The sequence below is a fragment of the Equus asinus genome, chromosome 18 (genome assembly GCF_041296235.1).
Source record: "Equus asinus isolate D_3611 breed Donkey chromosome 18, EquAss-T2T_v2, whole genome shotgun sequence".
NCBI classification, from domain to species: domain Eukaryota; kingdom Metazoa; phylum Chordata; class Mammalia; order Perissodactyla; family Equidae; genus Equus; species Equus asinus.
In genome coordinates this window covers 13,174,129-13,200,823 of record NC_091807.1, presented here as the reverse complement: position 1 = coordinate 13,200,823, position 26,695 = coordinate 13,174,129, and the positions used below count along the sequence as shown (strand labels likewise).

Sequence of the window (26,695 nt, the reverse complement as noted above, 5' to 3'; positions counted from 1 at the left end):
CCACTCTCCCGGTGCTGCACTTAAGTGACTGTCGCCTGCTAACCTGACTAGCCTGCCCTTTCATGTCTAGGCAGAGGCTGTTCAACTCAAAAGTTACTCACTCTAAGAAGTCTTCTTTGAAAGCAATTGTCTCCCCAGATTCCAAGGAAAGTGATTCATTCTCTTCCTTCCTGTCCCAAGGTGCTGTTTACTCGTCCCATTGCGAGAAATGGCAATACCCAAGTCAGTCTCTCTCATTAACCTAGGAGCTCCTCCCTAATTCATCCTTGCATTCCCAGCACATAGAGAGTGTCTGACACCAGGTGATAAATAAATATTGGTAAAGACAATTGATGATACCATTGGCAGGGATCCATTAGACTGTAAATCCCTTGCAGGCAGGGTGACACCTCTCTTACTCACCATTATATATCCCTCATAGCAAAATAAGGGCATATAATAGATTAATAAATATTTGTGGCCAGTTGAAGAATATCAAAGGAAAAGATGGATAAAAGTGAGGGAAATTCTACATTCATTATCTTGGTTGTCTCATAAACAGCTGTAAACAGATTTCCTTTTGAACTATTCAATTATATGTTTATTTTAAATAACATCACCAGATTGGGAGAAGTTTAATTATAAAAAACTGAAATTATAAATGGCAATAATATTTAGTACTCATATTCAATCTATACTTCATGTTTTGAATTTTTTTCCTCTTTAAATTCTTTTTAGTTACATGCTATCATCTATTTCATATTATTAGAGATTGGCTTCATGAGCATAATATTCAATATGGATTAACAAGTTTGAAGAAGAAGTCACATTTCTGTATAATTTTAGCTATGGTGTCATTTTGCGTAGGGACAGTGAAAACACCAGAAAAAACACAGAGGTTGGAAAAAAATGAAGTCTATTTAATACTTTAAGAAAATACTTCTGCAAGTAACAGGCTATGAATGAAGCCAATGTAAATTTAGTTCAAAGGTAAATTTTGCCTCCTCCTGCATTTTAAATATTTCTACTTTCTACAATTTTGATCTATAATATATTTTATGTATCAATTTATATAACAAGACTATTAAACAACATGAGGCCAGGGGTAAAACTGCCTAACAAGGTTATGCTAACTCTCTTTTCAGAAATTCAAAGCACACCGTAAGCATTATTTACTCAGCTTCATCGTGCACATGAATCATAGGCAGGGGCTGCTTTCGTATTCATGTTTAATTAATGGAGATTTTAGTCATGGGTTGGGGATAATCTCTTGGGATTCATGCTTTAGCTCATGATATCTTGTTTTGTTTATCTCCAAAACACTGGGAAGCATAATGCCTATTCATTAACACAACGAAACAAAATAGAAAAAAGAATAAGATGACTGGGAAACGAGCTCCTCTTAGGCAGCAATGAGCAAACATGGAGTAGGTACACTAATGACAGCATCGTCACGAAACCTCTTTAGAATCTGGCCTTGGTGCCACCGCTGGAGACTGACTGGTGTTCTGTTGCTACTGTCCTAGGCTTGACTTTGTGCACAAGAGATGCAGAAAAAAACAAAACTATTACTCACTCATTAGACAGTAAACTGCATTATGCCACAACTAAAGCAAGGCATTGATGATACAATTGGTGGGCTCCATTCCCTCACGTGGATACGACCAATAGAATTTCCTGCTGATTTTTAATCTGTTTTCCAAATAGTCAATTATAAGTAATTATTTGTTGTTAATATTGCCATATCTTTCATAGGAATTCTATAATGATTTTTTAAAATTATAGTCGTACGGCTCTTCAAGACCTCAGTAAAAAGGCTATAAATATTTTAATAGCACAGCTGAATGGAATTTTACTCCTGCATATGATAAATTGTATTTTCCTTACTCTTTCTCCAATCTCAGTTTGATCTCCGTTTGGTAACTGCTCCAAATCAGGAAGGAGGGCACAGGCTTCCAATACTCGCTCGTAAAACTGCTTCTGCATGATGGAGCCAAAGAGAATGTTTTCTTGCAAAATGCAATTCTGAATCCAGGCCTGCTGGGAAACATAAGCCACAGAGCCCTGAAAGAGAAAGAAATAAAAGAAACATTCTCAACAAGGGAAAAGGAGAAGTTGTATATACCACACAAAAGGAACATATTTAGCCCTTGAGTTTGCCTTCTTTAATTTTAAATTGAATTTTTAAAAAATCTAGGCGGTTTTTCAGATGTAAATATATCCTATTAACATTTTAGTCTTATATCTTATTTTAATCTTACATGTGTTTATTAGAGACCCCCTTCAAATGAGTTACTTTAGCTTCTTATTTACTTTCACTGTAGCTTCTATCAGTTATCTGTCTCTGGTGGGATTTTTCTGGAAGCAGATGCTGAGTGTATTAGTCAGCTCTGGCTGCCCTAACAAGGTACCTAACAACAGAAATTTTTTTTTCTCAGAATTCTGGAGGCTGGAAGTCTGAGATCAAGGTGTCGGCAGGGTTGGTTTCTCCTGAGGCCTCTCTCCTTCGCTTGTAGATGTCTGTCTTCTCCTGAGTCTTTACATGCCCCTCCCTCTATATGTGTATGTCCTAATTTCCTCTTCTCAAAGGATATCAGTCATATTGACTTAGGGCCCACCCTATTGACCTTATTCTGACTTAATGATCTCTTTAAAGATCCTGTCTCCAAGCACAGTCACATTCTGAGGAGTACCTCAGTACCTGAAGTACCTGGAGGTTAGGATCTCAACATATGAATTGGGGGCGAGGGCATAATTCAAACCATAACACTGAGTCTGGGGTGCAAGTTGTTCATGGGATCAATTCTTGTGGAAGGAAAAGAAGAAGGATGATCGTGTAGAGTGAGAAGTCTCACCATGATCCAGATCCAACAAAGCTTTGGCCAACCCTCCAGAGAGCTGTGGAGAAGTATCGTCCATCACAGTTCTTCTGTGTTAGGCTGAACTGGCCTGGCTTTTAAGAGAGGGACCCTAGCCAAGCCGCTTTCAGTAGTAGTAGTAGTTGCCTTGCTGTGAGTGGGTAGCAAGCCCTTCCTAGAAGGGGCATCTGGGCAGCACATCTCTGTATGTGCCACATACTCACTGCTTCTACATTCATTTTTTGATGATTTTATGTCTTGAAATGATTCCCGAATATATGACAGTCTGCTTCATAAAATATCCTTTTAACTAACTCTTCTTTTCTTGTAAAGGACCCACAATATTTGAACTAGAGACTTACCTTTCAATCTGCCCCATCGATTTTATCCAAACATTGATTTTGGAGTATTTTGACTACTGTGCACTGTATAACAATACCAGACATTTAAAGTAGTTTCTGACGTAGACATGTATGTAACTATTAGTCTTTTGATTACTACCAACAACTTTAAAGATCAAAGATTAACTTTTCATTCTTTTTTGTTGAGCGTGTAAGACATGGAATGGCTTTTGATCCAAAACAATGTAATTCTGATCTGACTTGATCTTGAACACAAAAGTAATTGTTCTTGAATTGCCTTGCCTAGTGACTAACCTTTGATTAGAAAAACATATTAAATCAGTCCTCAAGTGATATATATTTTGAACACTTGCTACATATTAGGCAAGATAAGGGAAACAGGGGATGAAGGACACAGGAGAAAAGACTGAAGAACAGGAAAAATGGAATACAATATAAAACAGAAACCAAATACTACATTGAGAGCTACGGAGTCAATGTATTGGCATGACAGGAGCTGAAAAAGAGTTGATGGATTTTCACAGAGATGGAATTTTTTCCTTTTATTATCATTATAATCATTATTTGCCTCTCACATACAAATGAAGATGTGTGTTTGTTTCATTTCATTCTTAAGTAATGAAACTACAACAGAAGTTTTGCTAATTCAAAATGGCCTCCAAATCTCTGATGTTCCATCAATGAATATTGAATAGTGAATACTCTGAACAAATGTGCCTGTTGTGAGCCTTTGATACTGAGAAACACATGGAGTTTTAGAGTTTAAACACAGTGATATGATATGCCTCAAAAAATTGTTCATGTAAAACCTTGAGAAACAGAAAGATATACACAAAAGCACCTTGTAAACACTAAGTGTTAAGTTGGTCATGTCATTATTATGATTATTATTACTAAACTAGAGATAATCAGGATGATACATAAATTTAGGACTAAAAGTGTTTTGGGAAATAATTTGGAGTGTGATACCTCAAATCCTGCCACTGATCCAGACCAACAGGCTTCCTGAAGGACAAAGTGCCCAGTTATAGACAGACAATATCTTCCCTCTTCGACAACTCTAGCTTGATATAAACAAAGGGTGTCTTCTCTGCTTTAGCATTGGTATTAGCATTGTTACAGTTTCTTTCATCACTGTGAACATTTTCTTAATTACAAACCCTCAAAGGTATCAGAAACAATCTTTAAATCTTACCATGAGAGCCCAGACAATCATAATGAAGATAATAATAATCATAAAAATTCTTAGGAAGCTAGCTGACTCTGTGCGAAGAACTAGTCTAAGTCTTCACTCATTATTTTATTCAATCCATGCTTTAGACTTTTTAGCTTATTATTACCATTTACGCATTAGGTGAAGCCTAGAATTGATATCGTTTTTATCTTGATCAATTTTTAATTTTTTTTCAAGATCAAATAAAGGCTACCTCCTCTCTGATTATTTTTCTGACTCTTCAAAGCAGAATTTATTATTTTTATACTCTGCTTCAATTTTTTATAGCTGCTTTAAATATTTGTCATAATTGATATTAATATCTCCCTCACTAGATTATGAACTCTATAAGAAGAGGGGTATAACATATTCATGTTTGTTTCCCTGGGACTGAGTAGTAGACACATAGTACCTACTCAATAATTGCTTGGTGAAAATAGCTGAAAAGAATAAATGAAAATAAAATTGACAAGTTGACAATCATTGTATTTTTAAAGGACACTCACTGGCTTAGGAGAAGTTATAGTCATCTTGAACTATAGACAAATGGCTGAGTGCAATCATGATGAAGAGCAGAGAGCTACAAAGATAGGGGACTTAAGGTTAAAGAATAGTGGTATTCATTAAGTGTAATCCTATCAGAAAAAGTCCTATAAATCATACTTGATCCTAAACTAAGTAATAGTAACACTGAGAGAGAAAAGAATAAATCAAAATTAATCATTAAAGGACTGGAATCAGGAAGGATATAAAGATATGAGGAAAGATATATTATGAAGAAAAATAAAAGGAGGTGGAGTTGATTTTCTCCTGGAGAGAAAAACTGTGAAGAAACTGGCCTCAGATCCATAGAGCTTCGCTATCTTGTCACACATGAGAGGAGGCACTAGGCTAGTATTTTACCCAAGAGTTAGTTAGGTCTAAGGAAAAACTCATTAGATAGTCTAGTATTTCAAAAAAGAAACAGCTGATTAAGAACTGGTTGAATTCTTATTCCTATCGACCTTTAAGAATAGAATAAATGGGGGCCAGCCCTGTAGCCCAGTGGTTAAAGTTCCACACACTCCACTTCGGCAGCCAGATTCACAGGTTCATATCCCAGGCACGGATCTACCCCACTCATCGGCCGTGCTGTGGAGGCATCTCACATACAAAGCACAGGAAGATTGGCATGGATGTTAGCTCAGGATGAATCTTCCTCACACACACAAAAAGAACAGAATAAATGGCTGGGAGTAGATCTCTCCAAAGTCCAAAGGCTGAAACTTAAATGTAACTATTAATGTTATTTTTCTGAGGTCTTTCTAGGTCAAAGATCCTCCCCATGTGCAAATACGAGACAGAAATGGAATGGCTATAATTACTTAGGGAAACTTGCAATGAATAATAATTAGAAACCTGATCAAATTAAAGCATAAATCACATTTGTTTCTCTATTATTAGTTGCAATTCAGTTAATATCATCAAACAATTACCAGAAGCATTCCTAAATGATTTGCTGAAGTATTTGGAGCACAGAGCACTGTTACTAATCCATCCATAGCTAATCAATTTCTGTGGAAATTGAAATGTTTGTTACAAACCATAAATGCCCATTAAATACTTGAATCTTCAATTCAGTTTGATAAATTCTTATTGATGCTAATAATGAGTTGGCTGTAGCCTATTACACTAGGAGATGTGGAAAGAATGTATTGTTGACTTTACCTTTCTTTGAACTACTCCTGTTAGTTTCTCCATTTCCCCCAGGATGGCAGAAAGCACAGATGATTTTCCAGACCCAACTTGCCCTACAACAGCCACTAAAGCTCCTTCTGGAATCTTTATGTTCAGGCTGCATGACAAGAAAAGGAAAGAGATGATATAGGAAGTTCTAGTTACTACTTTTAACACTTTTCTTAGGTAAGTTACAGCACTGAGCATCATCTCTGAAATTGCTGCTATTCATACGATTCTCCATTATTCTACAAACACCCAACCTTCTCAAAGGCAAACAATAAGTGCTGTAGAGGAAATGAATATAAAAAAGAGAGTACAAAACCCATAAAAATGAAAGGTACAGTGAGAGGTTAAAAAAAAGTCTTGTAAATTTCAATATAGTCATCTTCTGCTTTAAAAACTCTGAGAAATAAAAATATGGAGCATTGTAGAATTCAACAGTAAAAAGTTTTTTTTATTTTTAATTTTCCCCAAACCATGACTTACTCTTTTAGTACTGGAATCCCTGTTTTATCCCAGGCAAAGGAAGCATTTGTAAAAGCAATGGCATGATCTGGGAAGAAAAATGAATACAAGGATGCATTTTAGAACCAATTATTTTCAACCCAGATGTCAAATAAATACTGAATGCAAAGAGGAACTGCTGACCTCCTGTGTAGTTTGTTTCAATATTTTGAGGAAGAAGCTCCTCAGAGCTGAGGAAGTCTTCTAAACGACACAAGGATATTCTTGCCTATCAAAATAAACACAGACGGAATTTATTTGGGGTTCAAGCAGAACTTAAACAAAAAGTATTTATTGTGATTTACAGCATGACTAAAATTTTTTATGCAAATTGAAGATATTGATATAAACATTCGGCAAGCATAGTTTGAATTGTTTTAATGTTTCTAAGTAAGTCCATCCCTGAAAAGAACAAATAGGTTCAAGGACCAAAGATCAAAACGAATGTTATATACTCAGGAAGGTATGAGAAGAAGAAACAAAAATTCCTCTTTGACATTCTAGTAAAGCCATAACTGATTAATTAATAATTACAGAGAGATTAACTTTTAAAAGCAACTTCAGGATTGTTGAATGAATTCTGATTCTGAGTATAAATAAAATGATACTTTTGGTAATCATAACATTTAATTATAGTAAAATAGCTACAAAATGTTTAGCTACAGTTAGGATAAATAAAATCTTTTTTTTCCTGAAACTGACTTACATGAAATCTCAAGTACATTTTTAATTACTCTATGCCACGAGATGTCTATTGTTAATGGATAAGATGTAACTGGGCTGTGGTTTTTTTTATCAAGTGTGTCACATCAGTATGCAGAGCTGGTTCTTTTTCTCTTTTTTCTTTCTTTCTTTTTTTTTTGACAGTTGTCCTCCCTATTTATTTAGTGAAAGCAGTAACGTACCAGTAGGAGTTGGAGAACACTTTAAGATCCCAGACTTTTAGCTAGATTCTAATTTCAAAAGCAAAACAGAACCGTTACTCTAAGAATGACATTTTCTTTAAGAGAAGCACGCTATGAAACCAATGTTAAAAGAAAAGCATCATCAATAGTACTTCTATGCCCTCTGTTGGTCATGATTAGTAAAATAATATGAAAAAGGTATAATGTAACAAAATTGGCTTAATTGGTATTTACTATACAATTATGTTACCCTTTAGTCAAATAATTTAAAATATGAAAGGCAAAGTTTTTACATCAAAGAACTGGTCCCAATAAGCAAAGATTCACTTTGTTATGAGCCCAGTCTTGAGGAAAAGGATTTGACAGGGGATGCCCAGAAAACCCAAACCTGACATCAAAAAGCATGTAACTGAGAAAATCTCAGGATAAAGGGATCAAACACCTTACTTTGGATTTCCTGTGGTTTGGGGAGCCTTCTACTAGTTGAGGTATCTAAAGAGCCTCCAGTGTTTGAAAATTACAATAAAGGGAGACTGGACCATATACCTCATACATGGTTTGTTGATAGACTTCTATTATCAGTGGACTTTTCTCCCTGTTTTATTCATTCAGTACAGATGAAATGCTGCTGAATCCTGGGAAAACACTAAGATCCAGCTCCTTAAAAAGCACTAAGTTAAAAAATTTTCAATTGAAAACAAAAAATGGACCCTCTGATGGCATAGTATCCAACTGCAGTTTTTACAAGCTAAATAAAAGAAACTAACAATTAGCAAAGAAAACAATATCATCTATTGAAATACTTAAAAGTCATTTTGATAGAAGAAAAATATAGAGGCAAGGAAGACATGATTCCTTCTATTCTATAATGTTGTCTATTACTCATGAATACAGGAAGACTAATTTTGAAAGCAGAGCAAAACAACCACAAAAAGTGAAATATAATAAAGAAAAAGACAAAGGAATACAATGTGCAAACCATAGATTTCAGTGGAGGAAGAATTCTTAGTTTAAGGATTCTTTGGGTGTACCTGGACCACAGCTGAGATCACTGTTGGTAAATCAAAGAGAGGAAGCCTCAATATGTTAAAAAGAGAAATTGACGTGAACACTTTAGTGGCCGTTAAAACGTTTCCTTCATCCAGTAAGAAATAGATGCCAAACGTTGCCAAGGACACCTAAAAAATAGACTTATCTTATTTTCTTTGATTATTCAATGCTAACAACATTATAAGTTACAGTTCCAAAACTTAGGGAAGAAAATTTTAATAATCTTTTGTTGCTGTTGTTTACTGAAATTCAGTACTATTACTGAAGAATATAAAATAAATGTTTGGCACAGATCATACAATGACATCCTTGAGACCATGTCATGCAACTCCCTTCTTTAAGACATTTTATGTTCTCGCTTGAGTTATTATTCCCATTTATAATGTATACCAGCTCATATTTTCTTCAAAATGGAGACATTTTCTGGAAACTTACTTTCCAGTGGGGTGTGCACACATTCTGACAAATACGTAACAATTATACTTTCCTTGTGTCATAAAATTAACTGAAGAAAGTAAGAATAAATCATGGCTGATAAGATTTATATTTGCTTTTTATAAGTTTCATGTAGAAAAGGTAGAAAAGTTCATTTATGCATGAAAATGTACTGACTATATATCATGTACCTAGGATTGGCTTAAGCAAAGGGTTCTTGGACATTTTTACCAAAGTATTCCAAATGTAAATATTACTTTTATTTTCATAATACCGATGTTTATTTAAATAGAATATAATAATATTTAAAATTATCAAAAAGGGAGAAGTATGGAACTTCTCCTGACCCCATTGCCACCGAGAGTGGTAACTTTCATTAAAATTGATGCTTGCGTTATACGTGGCTTGGTTATCTTTTGGCTTTCACCCATTGGTTCATACCTCAAGGCAATTTATACTCTAATTAGCATGGGATTCCCGAGGCTTACCTGGGGTGACAGAAAGAGAATGAGCTCAGTCCATATCAATTCACCCCAAAATACTAATTCTATAACTTTGAGGATGTTTGCAAACTACTATGGACTTCCATTTCCTCTTGTGATGAGAAAAAGTAACGCCTTATTGTCGTAAGAATGAAACAAGGGAGTGTATATGACTTGTCCTGTACTCAGCAGAAACACTTAATACATCTTACTTTCCTTCCCAACTCCATATAGCATGCGTTTGGGTCTTGCTTAACAGGGATTAATCAAACAGATCAAGATATTTTAAAGTTGAAACGAAACTCTGAAATGTAAGTTATATTTTTTAAGAATTAAAAAGGCATATGTTGGATGTGTGAAAAATTTACAAAGTAAATCTTATTATATACAAAAAATACAGACCAATGAGAATGCACATAATATTTTTCTCTTCTTTAAAACTTTTATTCTCTAATCTATATAAATTAATGACTGCGTTTCTTGAAAATTTTAATTCAGATATAGAAGATCTCACTTTGGACACCTTAATTACAGGTAATTTGGAGGTGAATCTGAGATCACATTTGAAAATCAAAAGAGGAAATATTATACACACTCACCAAGAAGGGAATGCAAGTTAATGTCAGCATAGAAAACACAGCAAGATACCCAGCTGATTTTTGAATTTCCAATTCCTGTTCTCGAATTTCAATAATTTTCTTTTTGTAGGAGGGTTCCCATGCATAAAGTTTGAGGATCTGTAAAGGAGTCAGACAATGACTATTTGAGAATCAATATCATAGAAGAAATAAAAACATGCACACATACAAACATGCACAGTATACCACACACACACACACTCATATAATTGTAAAGGTAAAAAAAAGATGACACACTCATAAAGTAAATTTCTCTTATTTTCAACTGAGTCACAATATTTCCTTGAATTATGGTTTTATTGCGGTGGGTAGATGGGAGGAGGAAATCACCATCTCCCCAGCCTCAGGTCCCTCTTACCCACCAATAGTTTATTCTTGAGCCAAGCTTTGGCAACATCCCAGCTCTCAGCATGAGCTCCATCGCGGTTTCTGTCTAGCTCAATCCTGTCGCTCTTCCTGCTGGTCCAACTCTCACTTCTGTCCACTCCCCATTTCTTAATAGCTAAGCTCCTCTCCCTGGCCTCCCAATTTCTTGAAGATTGATGTTTTGGGACTTCAAGCCATTTTCTGAAAAATGCCTGGTGTTTTGAGATTGTAAACTATTTTATGAGATGGTAAACATTGAGAAGCAGGATCTTACAATGGTTCACTGCATGTATTTTGAAGTGAGATAGACCTATATTCAAATTTTAGCTGTATCTCTTTGCGATGGTTAATTTTACGTGTCAACTTGGCTAGGTTATGGTGCCCAGTTGTTTGATCAAATACCAGTTTAGATGATGTTGTGAAAGTATTTTTTAGAAGTGATCGACATTTAAATCAGTGTAATTTGGATAAAGCTAATTACCCTCTCTCATGTGGGTGGGCATCATCCAATTAGTGAAAGGCGTTAAGAGAAAAGACTGAGGTTCCTGGAGGAGGAAGCAATTCTCCCTCTGGACTCAACATTGCCACATCAACTCCTCCTGGAATTTCCAGCCTGCCCTACAGATTTCAGTCCTGCCACCCCCCACAATCATATGAGCCAATTCCTTAAAATAAATCTCTTTCTCTCTCTCTCTCTATATATACAGTAGCCCCCCCACCCCCGCCCCCGCTTATCCAAGGTTTCATTTTCCTCGGTTTCAGTTACTTGCAGTCAAACAAAGTCAGAAAATATTAAATAGAAAATTCCAGAAATAAATGATTCATATGTTTTAAATTGCATTCTGTTTTGGATAGCATGATCAAATCTTGCACCTTTGGGCTGTCCTGCCCAGGATGCTAAGGCGCAGTGCCTACATCATTCACCTCACTTCATCTCACCACATAGGCATTGTATCATCTCACAGTGTCACAAGAAGAAGGTGAGTACAGTACAATAACATACTTTGAGAGAAAGAGAGACTACATTCACATAACTTTTATTACAGTATATTGTTATAATTATCCTATTTTACTATTAGTTATCATTGTTGATCTCCTACTGTGCCTAATTTATAAGTTAAACTTTATCATAGGTATATATGTATAGGAAAAACATTGTATATAGTACTATCCATGGTTTCAGGCATCCACTGGGGCTCTTGGAACATATCCTCCATGGATAAAGAGGGACTACCATACATCCATGTGTCACTTAAGGACTGGGATACATTCTGAGAAATGCTTCATTTCATCATCATGTGAACGTTATAGAGTGTACTCACACAAACGTAGATAGTATAGCCTACTACACACCTAGGCTACATGGTACTAATCTTATAGGACCACCCTCATATATGCGGTCCATTGTTGACAGAAACATCATGAGACATATGACTGTATATATATATATATATATATATATATATATATATTTACACACATCTTATTCATTCTGCTTCTCTGGAGAACCCTAAAAATCTCTCACTGGCTCTGTGAACTTAGACATGATACTTAACTGCTCAGAGAATTTCCTTCCCTTTTGTAAAATGGGGATGAGAAATTTTTTTCTTGAGGTTTCTAAGAATGATATGAGGCAAGAGACATAAAATGGTAAGGACAGCGTGACTTACAGAAGATGTTCACTAAATGGTAGTTCTCATCATTATCAGCAAGAAGCTGTATGGCACCTGTTATCAGTCCCCAAGGATGTTGACCATCCACACTTTTAAACTATCCTAATTGATTACCACTTTGACCTCTACCAACGTTCTAGTGTGTATTCACTGCTGTGACTGCTATTTCAAGTCTTGGATGCTGAGGAAATTTTTTTATTTTATCCACACTGTTCTAGTCCTACTGATAATACAAATTTCTTTTTATGAATATCAATATTTAAAACCTATAAACATACATGGCTGTACTTTTTATGGATGCAGGGGCTATCAATTAACCCATGGAGTGGTGCAAGATGCATTTGGATCATATTAATTTGGGGGTGTACGACCTTATAAAATAAACTGAGTTAGATTTCAGAACTACTTAAGGCTACTGTTAATTTCAGACGAATAAGTGGATATCAGTCTCTTTTCAAGGTATCTTTAATCTAACAATGTCTTTGATTTTGGCAATTTACAAGTTTGTGAAAGTTCTACACAGCACAATCCAGCAGAGCATTTATTAATTTTAAGGTGAATCAATGTGTACACATAATAGGTATATCCTGTGTATGTAACCACAGACGTACCAGACAGAGGGAGTTTCCTATGCAGTTGTCAATGCCAGAAAGAAATTCCATGTGGGCTTCGCAAATTTTGCCCTTTAGAAAAATCTGGTAAGGCATAATCCAGGTGCAATAGGATTTGAAATTATAGATGTAAAAGTTCATGAAGTTTCACTTATTTTATCACAGAGAAAATATTAGTGGCATGGGGGGGTAGCTTTCCTAGGGAACAAATAGTTTGCAACACGTTTTTGTAGAATAGCGTTTGTATGATCATTTCTATTCCACATAAAAGAACCCGGATGGCAGCTCATCACTTCCCCCATATAAATCTGCCTTCACACTGATGACTGAGTTATTGCCACTCCTGCCTGCTTCATTCCATCTCTTCCATCTAATCTCTTAAAACAAATAATATCTTGTGCCTTTTGGAATATTTGTGTTTTGTTGTTGGGTGAGAAACAAAAAGAAAACACCTGAATTTTATTTAGTTTTATTTAAATGCCATTTTAACAATAAGGATTCTTATACATTGGGAATCTGAAATACTCTCCCAACAATTACACACATATCATTACTTCGATATTGAGAATGGTAAAAAATTCATTTATTGACTAACTTATTGTTATATTCTAAATAGTTAAATTAAAAGCAAATCCTTTTTATATTACCTTAATTCCATGTAAGATTTCATTGAGTAGTTTTATCTGTTTATCTTTGTTCTTCGTTTGGCTTTTCTATTTAATGGAAAGAAAATGAAAGCATATTTGACAAAAGTTGCTAACACTTTAATTGACATGGCCACAGCTATTTTAAAAACACAATCTATTCCCTCTATTTCATATAATATTTAGTTGAAGAAAACCATCTTACAATATTCATACAATATTATTCTTTTGATAATGTTAGAAAATAGCTACAAATAGATATTTTAAAACTTAAAAGTAGCCAGCAGTAGAGCAAAAGCAAGGTGTGTACTTTCCAAAATAGTAGAAAATATATTTATTTTGATATAATTTATTTAAAATTGAATAATGAAATAATAACATCCATATTCTAGTAAAATGGGATAAAATTCCCAAAACTCTAAATTATACATGTGTGCATACATATATATATATATAACAGAAGTATCACAGGAATGAAAACAAAGGTCTCTATATTGTAAATACACTATCTTGTATGTTAGCAGTACTCTGGAAATTTGACTAAAATATATATTTTCAAATACTGGCTCTTCTTTTCTGCACATATCATGTAATTATTGTATATTTATTTAAATATTTAACATTTATATTATTTTATATTTATCATTCTTTGGGTATTGCTTCTTAGCACTTTCTTCCAATAATAATGCCACAATTATGTTACATATAATAATAAATATTTGTATTTCTAACAAAGTACACGTCTAGAAGTTAATATCCACATTACTGTTTGTGTGATTAAAGGTGTATTTTCTGTTTAGTATATTTCACCATAATATTGCATTCTCTTTGAAGGTTTTAGGGCTCTAGATTAAGGTCCCCAAAATGTATTTCCATTCCTAAAAATTTGACTTTAAATTATTTAAAATTCAGAATATTTTTTTGAAAAACTTATTTAATGGTATTCATTATAATTATAAACAAACTTATTCTAAATACTAGTGTGTTCAGTAATTCATAATTATGTGCTATTTTCTAGTTCTCATCTTTAAAGACTAGTCATGTTTTCGGCAACTATTTGAAAAATTCAGAAAAATATAAAAGAAGACGTAAATTCTCATTGCAAATATATTAAAGTAATAATTGAAAAGTCTCCCTCCTTCCATCTAATTCTTCCCTATAGGTAACTATTATTAAAAGACTGGTGTTCTATCTCTAGATTATTTCTACGCTTATACAAATACATCTATATCTACATATCTTCATTTATTTATTTCCATCATACCCATGTGCATAGGTATATTCACATTTAAAAGATTGGATTAATGATCTATATATACATATATGCATAATATACACATCTGTCTCTCCTTACAGTGTGATTTCCTTCAGCACAGGCAACTATGTCCTGTGTCTCCATTCCTACGGTACAGCACAGTACACACTGTCTGGCACATGGCAGATGTCAAAAAATATATTGATAGTAAGATGAATCCTTGACTGAATGTAAAGGAAGAATAGTAAAATTAATTCAGTCAAGCATTTAATCTCCACTTGCTGCACGCAGTCACTCCTTGCTCTCTTTAGCCCACCAGCCTCGCTGCCACTATTCAGGCGACCCAAGCACACCCCTACCTCTAGGCTGTGCGCACACTGTTCCCTTTGCTTGACACACCTTCTTCTCAGACATCACATGGATTGCTCCTTTACCCTGCTGATATACCATATCCTTCCTAAGGACTTTTCTGCCCCTGTATGTGAAATGACACTCTCTTACTCTGCCACTTTATCCTAATTAATTTTTCTTCACACTCAAATTAACACCAGGCGTTATGTTATATATGTATTTACTTGCTTGCTTGATGACTCTCCCCGTCAACAGCCCAAAGAGAGCTGGAACTTGTCAGTTCTCACTGCTTTACTTCCTGTGTCTGGCACAGGACAGAGACCCAATCAATGTTGGTTGAATAAATGAAGGATAAATCTGGATTATTTCTGTGTATAATCTCTATTTTCCATATATAGAGAATTAGCAAGATGGTTATTCGCAAGTCAGAAAACTCAGCTTCTGTTTGACACACGTAACATGAGGCAATCATTTTCTTACCTTCAGCTTTTTTACTCTCGTTGCAACTAAAGCATTTATTGGTATAACTAACACAAGAACTGCCACCCCTGCTAACACTGCTGGCCCCAGCTCTTGCCAAAGCAGTGACACGGCCACCAAGATCTGAAAAGGGGCTGACCAGAGGAGGTTGAGGTTTGCTGTCAAGTCCATGAGCTGCTGGGCATCTGCTGACATCAAGTTAATAATTTCCCCAGTGGAAAACTTTTTTCGAGAAACATTAGATAAAAATAGAGCCTGGAAAAAGAGAGGCAAAATATTTAAAGAGTTCTGTAGATCATGGGACTTCTTTACAGTCAAATAATGGTAACTCTTAATATCAATTTTTAATATATTTAGGAAAATACACAAGACTATTTATTTGGATCACTTAATATTAAGACATGTTTTTTAATGTTTCCAGAGCAGGAAAATACAATTCAATGTATACAGTTTTAAAATTCACTGTATATTAGTAGAGAGTAATATTTGGGTTCCCGAGCAAATATGTTCACCAAGAATGCTCTACAACGTGTTGATGGCAAAATTACAAAAGAAACCTATTCTAGATTTCTAGCAGTGAGGCTCCCCTCTATTCATTGGTATCCCTATAATGCTAAACCATCCACACTTTATCAATACAAAGTACACAAATGAAGATGTGAATATCTAATGATTGCTGATGAATAGTATCATGCTTGAAACTGTGAAAAATTTTAAAATGATACTGTCCCAATTCTCAAGGAAATTATAATGTGTTTGTGAAGATTCCCCCCCAAACCCACCCCTACACACACTCCACACACAGGATGATCATAAGTATAAAAATGGCTAAGAAGGGCCATGGGAATTTAGAGGGATGAGAATTTGGAAAGGCTTCATGGAGCAGATGGAAATACATCTCTTCTTCTAAGGCTCAATTCTCACTTTCTCTCTGTGAACGTTATGTAATATTTGTACATTGAATTCAATATCCCCACCCTTAATTATTGGTAACTTCTTACTAAAGTTGACAGTAGAATTCACTTATTTCATTCTCCATCCATTTAAAATTCCCAGTGAAATGCATAAATAACTGTAAAAGTAGTGGAAAATTGGCATTTGTGCTGGAAACCAGGCAAAAGTCCATTACTAGGCCAAAAATTTTACAGAATTTCCACTACATTGATGTAAAGAGAGACGGGAAAGGGAGCTGGGGCTAACAAGAGCAAATGCGATACACTAGGCATTCACAATCTGTTTACTCAACAAATGAATAACACACAGCCAAAGGAAAAGCTCATCCAGAACACGAGCAGGCAGGCCTTCAGAGGAACTCTCCTAATGTTCCCTAGCTTAAAGCAGGGGGCCTGAGTGCAAGGGGAAGGCCACGGGGCACACCGGAGGGACTGCACAGCCCTGGGAAGTTCAAAAGGTGCCAGGATCCCCCTAAGCTCTGTGGCTACCGCAGTGTTCAAGCCTCGTTTACATTTTTGCACAGCAAATTGGAAACATTTCTGCTACTGACTAGAAAGGGGGACAGTTGTGCTGATGATGAAAGAGAATGAATATTACTGCCGGAAAAGGAAAAACAGGAAAAAACACCAGTCACAGCAACAGTTAAGCTTCTAGACACATCTTCTCCAAATGTAGCTTTCTTTCAATTCCATAAATATTTATTGAGCACCTACTACATACATACGAGGCAATATTCTAGGAGGTGGGGAAACAGCAGTGAATGAAACAGGTAAGAACCCTGCCCTCGGTGGGCTTACCTTCTAGCAGAGGGAGACGAACCATAAATGACAAACATAATATGTAAGTCAAATGTAGCTTTTTAATCTCCCCCTAATAAGTTACTGACCACCTAATGTGGCCAAGAAAAACAACAGAAATCCAGGAAATGTAATTTGCATTTCATTAAGTCTGTAACATTTTTTTGAGAGGTCCATTGATCTCTGATAGAATCCATCTCCAACTTATAATTATAAATAAATATAAACTATTTCTCCCACACTTCTAGAAAGAAAAGATAAATGGTACTTAGTATTTATGAAAATAGTAAAAGATTGAGCAGTTCCAAGTAACTAAATTATGCAAGGAATCAAATAAATGCCCTTCTGTTGGAAAAAGATATCACAAGAAACATGAGAAAATATTTGAATGTCTCTTTGCAATCTTTACGGTGATAGAACACGAGAGCCATCAAAAATGAACAATAAGAATAGTAACGGGACCGGCCGGGTGGCACAGTGGTTAAGTTTGCATGTTCCTCTTCTCAGCGACCCGAGGTTCTCCTGTTCGGATCCCGGGTGCAGACATGGCACCGCTTGGCAAGCCATGCTGTGGTAGGCATCCCACATACAAAGTAGAGGAAGATGGGCGTGGATGTTAACTTAGGGCCAGTCTTCCTCAGCGAAAAGAGGAGGATTGGCAGCAGTTTGCTCAGGGCTAATCTTCCTCAAAAAAACAGAAGCAATGATTAAAAAAAAAGAAGATAATGTTGCAATGGCTACAAAGGATGTGTGGAAATGGTACTTTGATATGTGTCCATTGAAAATATAAATTGCTCCAGACTTTTTGAAAAATATTTGAAATCCCCATTAAAATTAAAATTATGTCCATCTATCTTTAAGCCCAGCAATTGTGCTCCTGTGACAAAACATAAGTATACACAAGGATGTTTTTTGCACCATTGCTCATAGTGTGAATAAACTAAGGTTATAGACATAAGATGGAATATTATGTAGCCATTAAAATGCATGATTAGTGTTATGCCAGTGAGACATTCAATTGTTGAATAACAAAAAAAAAGAAATTTTTGAAAAGAATATGTTTACAATGTTACCCAAATTCTAGAAAACAAAGAAACCCTCTCCAAAAAAAATGAAACCACATGTACTATGAGTGTAGATCGTAAGCAAGGGGGGAAGTGAAATAGAAGACAAAATGACATTAGTAGGGGAAAAGTATAGTTTATATATATGAAAGTCTCTTCTATGCATTTATTTAAACTTATGTTTGTGTATAAGAAAAAATGCACTTAAAAAATTAAATCAAAGAAATTAAATACAAAAAATAAATCGCAAGGAAATCATATTACAAAGTATTTTCTCAATACTTTTGCTCGTGATATATTGTTAAGCAAATAATAGATTATAAAACAGTATATGTCAAATAGAATGTATGCATGTAAAATAATACACCAATACTTATCTTTGGAGTCTAGAATTATGGATGGTTGTCATTTCTCTTTCATATTTTGCGCATCATATACATTCTACTCAATATACAAAAGAAAATTCTCTTTAAAAATTAATTGCTTTCAAAATATTAAGAAAAAGATTAAAGGGCACTGTGTAATTGGATTTGTTCTGCATGGGATTTTTAACATTAGGAGCACCGATTTTTCTTTCAGTATTTTTTCTGCCAAATAAACTTTTACATTTCTGTAAGGTACAAAATTCACAGGCCGCGAAGGGCAATCTAGCTAGCACTTATTGCTAAATTACACAATCTAAACCCCCTTTTTTTTACATGAGAAAACTTGAAAGAATACTGTAATATGACACTGCAATTACAGTGGACAGTGCAACATGTTCTAGAATTGTCTAGTAGGAAGGATTTAATCTGATAAAAGAGAGAAAGCAAGACTAAGGTAAAAAGAAACAACTCCCTCTGTAAAATCTGAAACAATGTAAAAAGTTGGGAGTTTATAAATACTCTTCTATCCAAAGGAAAATTAATTAATCTTCATTTAACAATTATATTGTAATCATAATCACATCTAAGAAATGCTGTTATTTTTAGATTCCATCCAAATTTAGATTCCTTTTCTACAATGTTTACATTTCATTTGAATCCTAGTCCACACACACACACACACACACACACACACACAAGCACAACCCTGTGACTTACCACTTTTTGAAACTTCATTCATTTCATTTACAGAATTATGCTCTAAGAAAACCCAGACGAACCAGACATAACTCCCAGCCTCAAAAACCCCTTCTACTGGCTGAAAATATCTTGATCATAACAGAGCTCAATTCACTAATATTTCATTTTATCATTTGACGATGAAATTTGTTTTGCAATTTCACATTCTCCCTCTTATATATTTCTTCCTTTCTAGACTCATGGCCATGGCCCTAGTTCATATCTTCACTTCCTGAACTCTTGAAATAGCTCTCAGGTACTCCTTATTTCCAACCCTATTTATTTTCAGTCTTTTTCTCCTGATCATTCACCCTATGGCTCAAATGAGTGCCAATTTCCTATAGAACTAAAGTGTATTTTTACAATGTATCTTTCAAGGTTCTTAAAAAAAACCTGCACTCCTTTCTGTCTTACTACCCCACCCCTCCCCATCATCCTGTACACAAAACACTGTCTCTAGCTAAATTAATCTACTCAAAATTTTCTGAGCAGGGCTTGTACTCGTTTCCGTACTTTTCCTCCACCATGTATTTCGAACAATAGAGCCTTTGCCTCATGCAATTCATCTTTCAGACCCACATCATGCAATATTATGCAATATTAACCATCCTGTTTTTCCTGGCCATCCTGGCTATAAGTTATAGACATCATATAATTTAGAGCTGGAAGGGCCCTAAAACTTCCTATCCCAGTGGTTCTCCACCAGTGGTTACCATACTTTCAGTGAGACCTGGTGAACTACAGGCGGACCCTCAGAACATCTCTAAGGATTCATTCTTCTTCAGTTCCTTTGTATGCACATGTATGCCAGGATTCTCTTTCTGACTCCAAATCCAAAGCGTAGGATTTGGATTCTGCCTCTCCAGCTCCTGACCACACTTAAGTATCTCTATTTTAAAGAATGTAACTAAATTTTATCAATTTTCTTTGCATCTTATAATTATCACAATTAAGGTAAGAATAAACTTTTACATTACAAACGTAGATAGTCTAGACACTGAATTACTATCCAATATAGTAGCCAGTAGCCAGGTGTGGTTATTAAATTTAAATTAATTAAAGTTAAAATTCACTTCCTTAGTCTCACTAGCCACATTCAAAGGGCTCAATAGCCATATGTGACTAGTGGCTGCCAAGCTGGACAGTGCAATATACAGTATTTTTTAAATTTTTAAAAATTTTTTTAGAAATCAGAAAGCTTTTTTATTTTTATTTTATTTTTTTGTTATTAGTTTTTTATCATCTTTTTCAGATACCTTATAGCCTCACTTTACTCCTTCAGTGGAAAATAGCACTTTGGTCTCTAACCCAAACCTGTTCTCCCTGTCAGTACCCCATGCTCAGAATCTCTCGTCTTTTCTTTTTCTTTCTTCCTTTCTTTTTTTTTTTTTTTAAATTGTGGTATGCAGACATATAACATTATATTAGTTTCAGGTGTACAACATAGTGATTCAATATTTGCATGCAGTGTGAAAGGATCACCACAAAAAGTCTAGTTAACATCCATCACCATACATAATTACAATTTTTTTTCTTATGATGAGAACTTTCGTTTTTGGTGAAGAAGATTGGCCCTGAGCTAAAATCTGTGGCAATCTTCCTCCATTTTGTATGTGGGTTGCTGCCACAGCATGGCTTGATGAGCAGTGTAGGTCCACCCCTGGGGTTTGAACCTGTGAACCCTGGGCCGCCAAAGCAGAGTGCGCCTAACTTAACCACTACACCACCAGGCCAGCCTCTGATGAGAACTTTTAAGATTTTCTCTCTTAGCAACTTTCAAATATGCAATACAGTGTTGTAAACTATAGTCACCATGCTGTACGTTACATCCCCATGACATTTTATAACTAGAAGTTTGTACCTTTTGACCACCTTCATTTGTTTTTAAAATCTCAAAAGATTCTATCAGACAGTGTTTGATGAAGGAATGACCCTAGACCACCCACATTAAGCCCAGGACTAACTGATGCTGCTTTTGAAGCATACTTTATTTCTTAGACCTCAAGAATTCTCACGGAGGGGCTGGCCCAGTGGTGCAGTGGTTAAGTTAGCACGTTCTGCTTCTTCGGCCCGGGGTTCTGCCGGTTCAGATCCTGAGTGCGGACCTATGCACCACTTGTTAAGCCATGCTGTGGCAGGTGTTCCACATATAGAGGAAGATGGACACAGATGTTAGCTCAGGGCCAGTCTTCCTCAGCAAAAAGAGGAGGATTGGTATCAGATGTTAGCACAGGGCTAATCTTCTTCTTCTTCAAAAGAAAGAATTCTCACGGTGCCTTCACCAATGAGCTAAGTGGTGACAAAATCTGAGTTTTAAGACCCACAAACTCCTAAAGTGATCAAGTGGAAAGAGAGCAGGGTTTTTCCCACAAAGCTTAAAACTATACTCCCTGAACTTTATTCCAAACCAGTAGCGGTTATGTGGATGGACAGAGAACAAGAAAGTCCTAACACCTTCCCTCCTTGCCAAGAAAATGGTCTACGGCCAGCTTTACCCAACTCTAATAACAAGTCCCTGACAAAGTAGGTCCAACATCAGATTAACATGGGTCATCTGGTGCCACTATGAGAGCCATTTAGGATCTTGAAGTTATCTAAATAGGATAGAAAGCCAAATTCTAAAACCTATCAAGGAGAAGGGAAATTTAACAACCCCAATTAGTCCTGTAGAGGGAAACTTCCTCTGGAAGGCGGATGCAGGCTAAGAGACTCAGAAGGAAGACTTGTCTTATAACATTGCCAGCTGCGCGTGCTATCCCAACAATACAGGTTGTAATGCCTTCTGCTGCTTGTTTGATGGGCTTGGAATTAAATCATAATCCTGGTGGCAGGATCCACTGAGCTGGTTTGATTGCTGTTCTCCTTTGATCCTTGAGTGCCCTTTGTTGTTAAACAATCTCCAAGGAACCATATGGTCTCACCCTTGTACTCACTGTTCCCTCTTCCATTATCTCCAGTCTCTTTGTCCCTGCAACGGACTGGACCTACCACACTTGATTTTCCTTTTTATTTTTGACAGCTTGCCCTAATTTCTACTGCACTCCACTCTTTTATGCTGGTAAATCCACCCGAATCCTATACCCAAATTCCAATGATCTAATCATTAAACTGATTCCTAGACTCTATCTTTCCTTCATACTTGGACTTCTCAGAATTTACAGCCTCTGGAGTTACAGCTCGGGCAGCCCCTCTGACCCTGTATTTGGGCCGTGCTCTACAGAGCCAGGTCTGCTGCAAGTTCAACTCCCATTGCCTGGCTCAACTGGTCCCGGGTCATTCCAGGATCTCCAAAACCACTCTATGCCCCCAAGTGGGCCCAATAGGGCCAAACAGCCTCTAATGCTTTATATCTAGCTGGGCCCAAATTATAATACTTCCTCCCACTTTTACAAATTCTACATCTCTCCCAAAGACCATTTCAAGGCTTCCTTTCTGTGTGAAACCTTCCTTAAGGGCAGGCCATCATTGTAGATTTTCTGCTCATCAATCTTTAAAAGATCTGCATTTAGTTCTACACATTGATTATATATACTAATAATTCCTCCCAATTTCTTGAAGGTAATGGCTCATTTATTCATTTACTCAGTCATTCAACTTTTATAAAAACGTATAAAAGCCACTCTCTTAGATGATAAAGGTACAACAGGTAAAAAAGTTTGTATTCCAAATCTTGAAGAGCCCACAATTTACAGAGGAGTACAGAGTAAGAATGTAAATTCACCTGCTTATTGAATAACTCGGTGACAACTATGGGAGCGTGGAAACTCTTTATTTTTATTTTATTTTTTTACAGTAGCCATCAAAACTATTTATTAAGGGCCTATTAAAACTCAAATTTCACCTTTGGTTCTGATTCTGGAAAAATTAGACAAACACCCGTGATTTTAAGACCACACCATTGACATTTTTGTCATTGATTTTGGGATATCGGTCATGTGTCCTTATTATTGCAATACAATTCCTGTCTACTTCAATCCCTCTTTTTTACTTCTTTTTTTTTATTGAGTTAATGATAGGTTACAATCTTGTGAAATTTCAGTTGTACATTAATGTTTGTCATTCGTGTTGTAGGGGCACCACTTCACCCTTTGTGCCCACCCCCGACCCCACCTTTCCCCTGGTATCCACTAATCTGTTCTCTTTGTCTACATTTTTAAATTCCTCATATGAGTGGAGTCATACTCAGATTATCCTTCTCTAACTGGCTTATTTCACTTAACATAATTCTCTCAAGGTCCATCCATGTTATTGCAAATGGGATGATTTTGTTCTATTTTACAGCTGAGTAGTATTCCATTGTATATATGTACCACATCTTCTTTATCCATTAGTCTGTTGATGGGCACTTGGGTTGCTTCCATGTCTTGGCTATTGTAAATAATGCTGCAGTGAACATTGGGGTACATGGGACTTTTGGAATTGCTGACTTCAAGCTCTTTGGATAGATACCCAGTAGTGGAATAGCTGGGTCGTATGGTAGTTCTATTTTTAATTTTTGGAGGAATCTCCATACTGTTTCCCATAGTGGCTGCACCAGTTTGCATTCCCACCAGCAGTGTATGAGGGTTCCTTTTTCTCCACAACCTCTCCAACATTTGTTACTATTAGTTTTAGATATTTTTGTCATTCTAACGGGTGTAAGGTGATATCTTAGTGTAGTTTTGATTTGCATTTCCCTGATGATCAGCAATGATGAACATCTTTTCATGTGCCTATTGGCCATCCGTATATCTCTGGAGAAATGTCTGTTCATGTCTCCAGCCCATTTTTTGATTGGGTTGTTTGATTTTTTGTTGTTGAGTTATGTGAGTTCTTTATATATTATGGATATTAAGTCTTTGTCTGATATGTGACTTGCAAATATTTTTTCCCAGTTAGTGGGTTGTTTTTCTGTTTCAACCCTGTTTTCATTTGCCTTGAAGAAGCTCTTTAGTCTGATGAAGTCCCAATTGTTTATTCTTTCTATTGTTTCCCTTCTCTGAGAAGACATGGTGTCTGAAAAGATCCTTTTAATACTGATGTCAGAAAGTGTACTGCCTACGTTTTCTTCTAGAAGCCTTATGGTTTCAGGTCTCACCTTTAGGTCTTTGATCCATTTTGAGTTTATTTCGGTGAATGGTGAGAAAGAATGGTCAATTTTCATTCTTTTACATATGGCTTTCCAGTTTTCCCAGCATCATTTGTTGAAAAGACTTTCTTTTCTCCATTGTATGCCCTCGGCTCCTTTGTCGAAGATAAGCTGTCCATAGACGTGTGACTTTATTTCCAGGCTTTCAATTCTGTTCCATTGATCTGTGCACCTGTTTTTGTACCAGTACCATGTTGTTTTGATTACTGTAGCTTTGTAGTATGTATTGAAGTCAGGGATTGTGACACCTCCCGTTTTGTTCTTTTTTCTCTGGATTGCTTTAGCAATTGAGGGTCTTTTATTGCCCCATATGAAGTTTAGGATTCTTTGTTCTAATTCTGTAAAGAATGTCATTGGGATTCTGATTGGGACAGCATTGAATCTGTAGATTGCTTTAGGTAGAACGGACATTTTAACTATGTTTATTCTTCCAATCCATGTCCGTGGAATGTCTTTCCATCTCCTTATTTCGTCGTCCAATTCTCTCAGAAAGGCCTTGTAATTTTCATTGTATAGGTCCTTCACTTCATGGAAACTCTCTAACTGTTTATAATTATGATGTCAAGAAAAGGCTCTGGATGGTAAAGAGGTGGTAGTTAAAACTGTATTTTCAGAATAGGACAAATTAAACTTTAGGATTATGCCAGGTATAAGGAACAGCAAAGTTGGGTGTAGGGTAGGGCTTAGAATGAAAGAAAAAGGTAGATTGTAGAATGAAAATTATCGTGAAAAGAGAAATTTTCTTGATATATAAATGTAGACAGCCATGAACATATTCAGTTCCATTCACTTTCTGAGGAGGAATTTTGTGACACAACAATAGACAAAGAACATCATTTAAATTCATGCATTAGTGTTGACTAGAAGTTTCAGGGACTATGGGGAGAGGGCCCTATAGAGAAATTAATGCAACCAATATTGATGAGTCAAAGTCCTTTTAAAGCAAAACAAATGTATATTCAAAGGGCACCCTAAGAACTTTTTAATATGGTCTCCTATTTTCCTAGTCCTCTTTTCTTTTTTTTCCTTTCTTTATTTTTTTTTAGTTTTTGAGCAAGAATAGCCCTGAGCTAACATCTATGGCCAATCCTCCTCTTTTTGCTGAGGAAGATTGGCCCTGAGCTAACATCTGTGCCCATCTTCCTCTACTTCACATGTGGGACACCTGCCACAGCATGGCTTGATAAGGAGTGCATAGGTCCGCACCTGGGATCTGAACTGTCAAACCCCAGGCCGCTGAAGCGGAGCGTGTGAACTTAACCACTTTGCCACCAGGCTGGCCCCTCTTTCTTTTTGTTTGGTGAAGAAGGTTGTTACTGAGCTAACATCTACGCCAATCTTCCTCTATTTTGTATGTGGGACGTTGCCACAGCACAGTTTGATGAGCGGTGTGTTGGTCCGTGCCTAGGATCTGAACCCGTGAACCTGGGCCACAAAAGCAGAACATGTGAACTTAACTACTACGCCACTGGGCTGACCCTTAGTCTCCTTATTTTACAGCATGTAAAAGAACAGTCCATTTAGAAATTGGGAATTCCTTAAATTTTTTACCTTTTTGTAGATCAGTCCAATTACAGCTGTCTTAATTTTTGCTGAAGTAAGGATGTTAAAACGTTGATATTGCTGAAGGATCAGAGTTTGCAAAAAGACTACAACAAAAAGCGCCAATGCATAACCATAGCCACTCCAACCAAAATCTGGGCGGTGTTCACAGAAAATGATCATTTGCCTGAATGTCGTATAAAAATTGTAAAAGAGGAAGAAATGTTAAACATCTGAAGTAGTTAAACGCTTGAGAATCCAGTGTTGTCAAATGCTACACAGACACGCACACACACATACACACAGATTCGTACTTGTTCTTCTTCTCTACTTGCACAGTTTGACCTTCTGCCTTTATTTTCACTCAAGCATTGCATAATAAAGTAAATAAAGCCGACAATTATTTCCACAGGCTTGTGGGTAGGAGGTTAGTTTCTAGTTTTCATATGGTAATCTCATCAAATAATTAATTCTTCTGGTCTAACTTCATCATAAAAGTTGAGACATAGAGATATTTAAATTTTTTTTTTTCAAAAACATGCATTTTGTCAAATGCAGGGAAATGTGACAATCAGAACTTAA

At 36.0% G+C, this 26,695-nt stretch overlaps 1 protein-coding gene across 1 annotated transcript in view; it reads right to left on the bottom strand.

Moving 5' to 3' along the window:
* The window catches only part of LOC106848022 (multidrug resistance-associated protein 1-like), an 82,059-nt gene that overhangs the window by 36,632 nt on the left and 18,732 nt on the right, over window positions 1–26,695 (bottom strand). The window contains exons 5-13 of the mRNA XM_014867647.3: window positions 26,123–26,300; window positions 15,526–15,780; window positions 13,443–13,508; window positions 10,107–10,244; window positions 8,572–8,718; window positions 6,780–6,864; window positions 6,618–6,684; window positions 6,120–6,246; window positions 1,867–2,043 (exon numbers count right to left, since the gene is read on the bottom strand). Coding sequence (XP_014723133.2) covers window positions 1,867–2,043; window positions 6,120–6,246; window positions 6,618–6,684; window positions 6,780–6,864; window positions 8,572–8,718; window positions 10,107–10,244; window positions 13,443–13,508; window positions 15,526–15,780; window positions 26,123–26,300 — 1,240 coding nt within the window. The remainder of the gene's footprint in view (window positions 1–1,866; window positions 2,044–6,119; window positions 6,247–6,617; window positions 6,685–6,779; window positions 6,865–8,571; window positions 8,719–10,106; window positions 10,245–13,442; window positions 13,509–15,525; window positions 15,781–26,122; window positions 26,301–26,695) is intronic.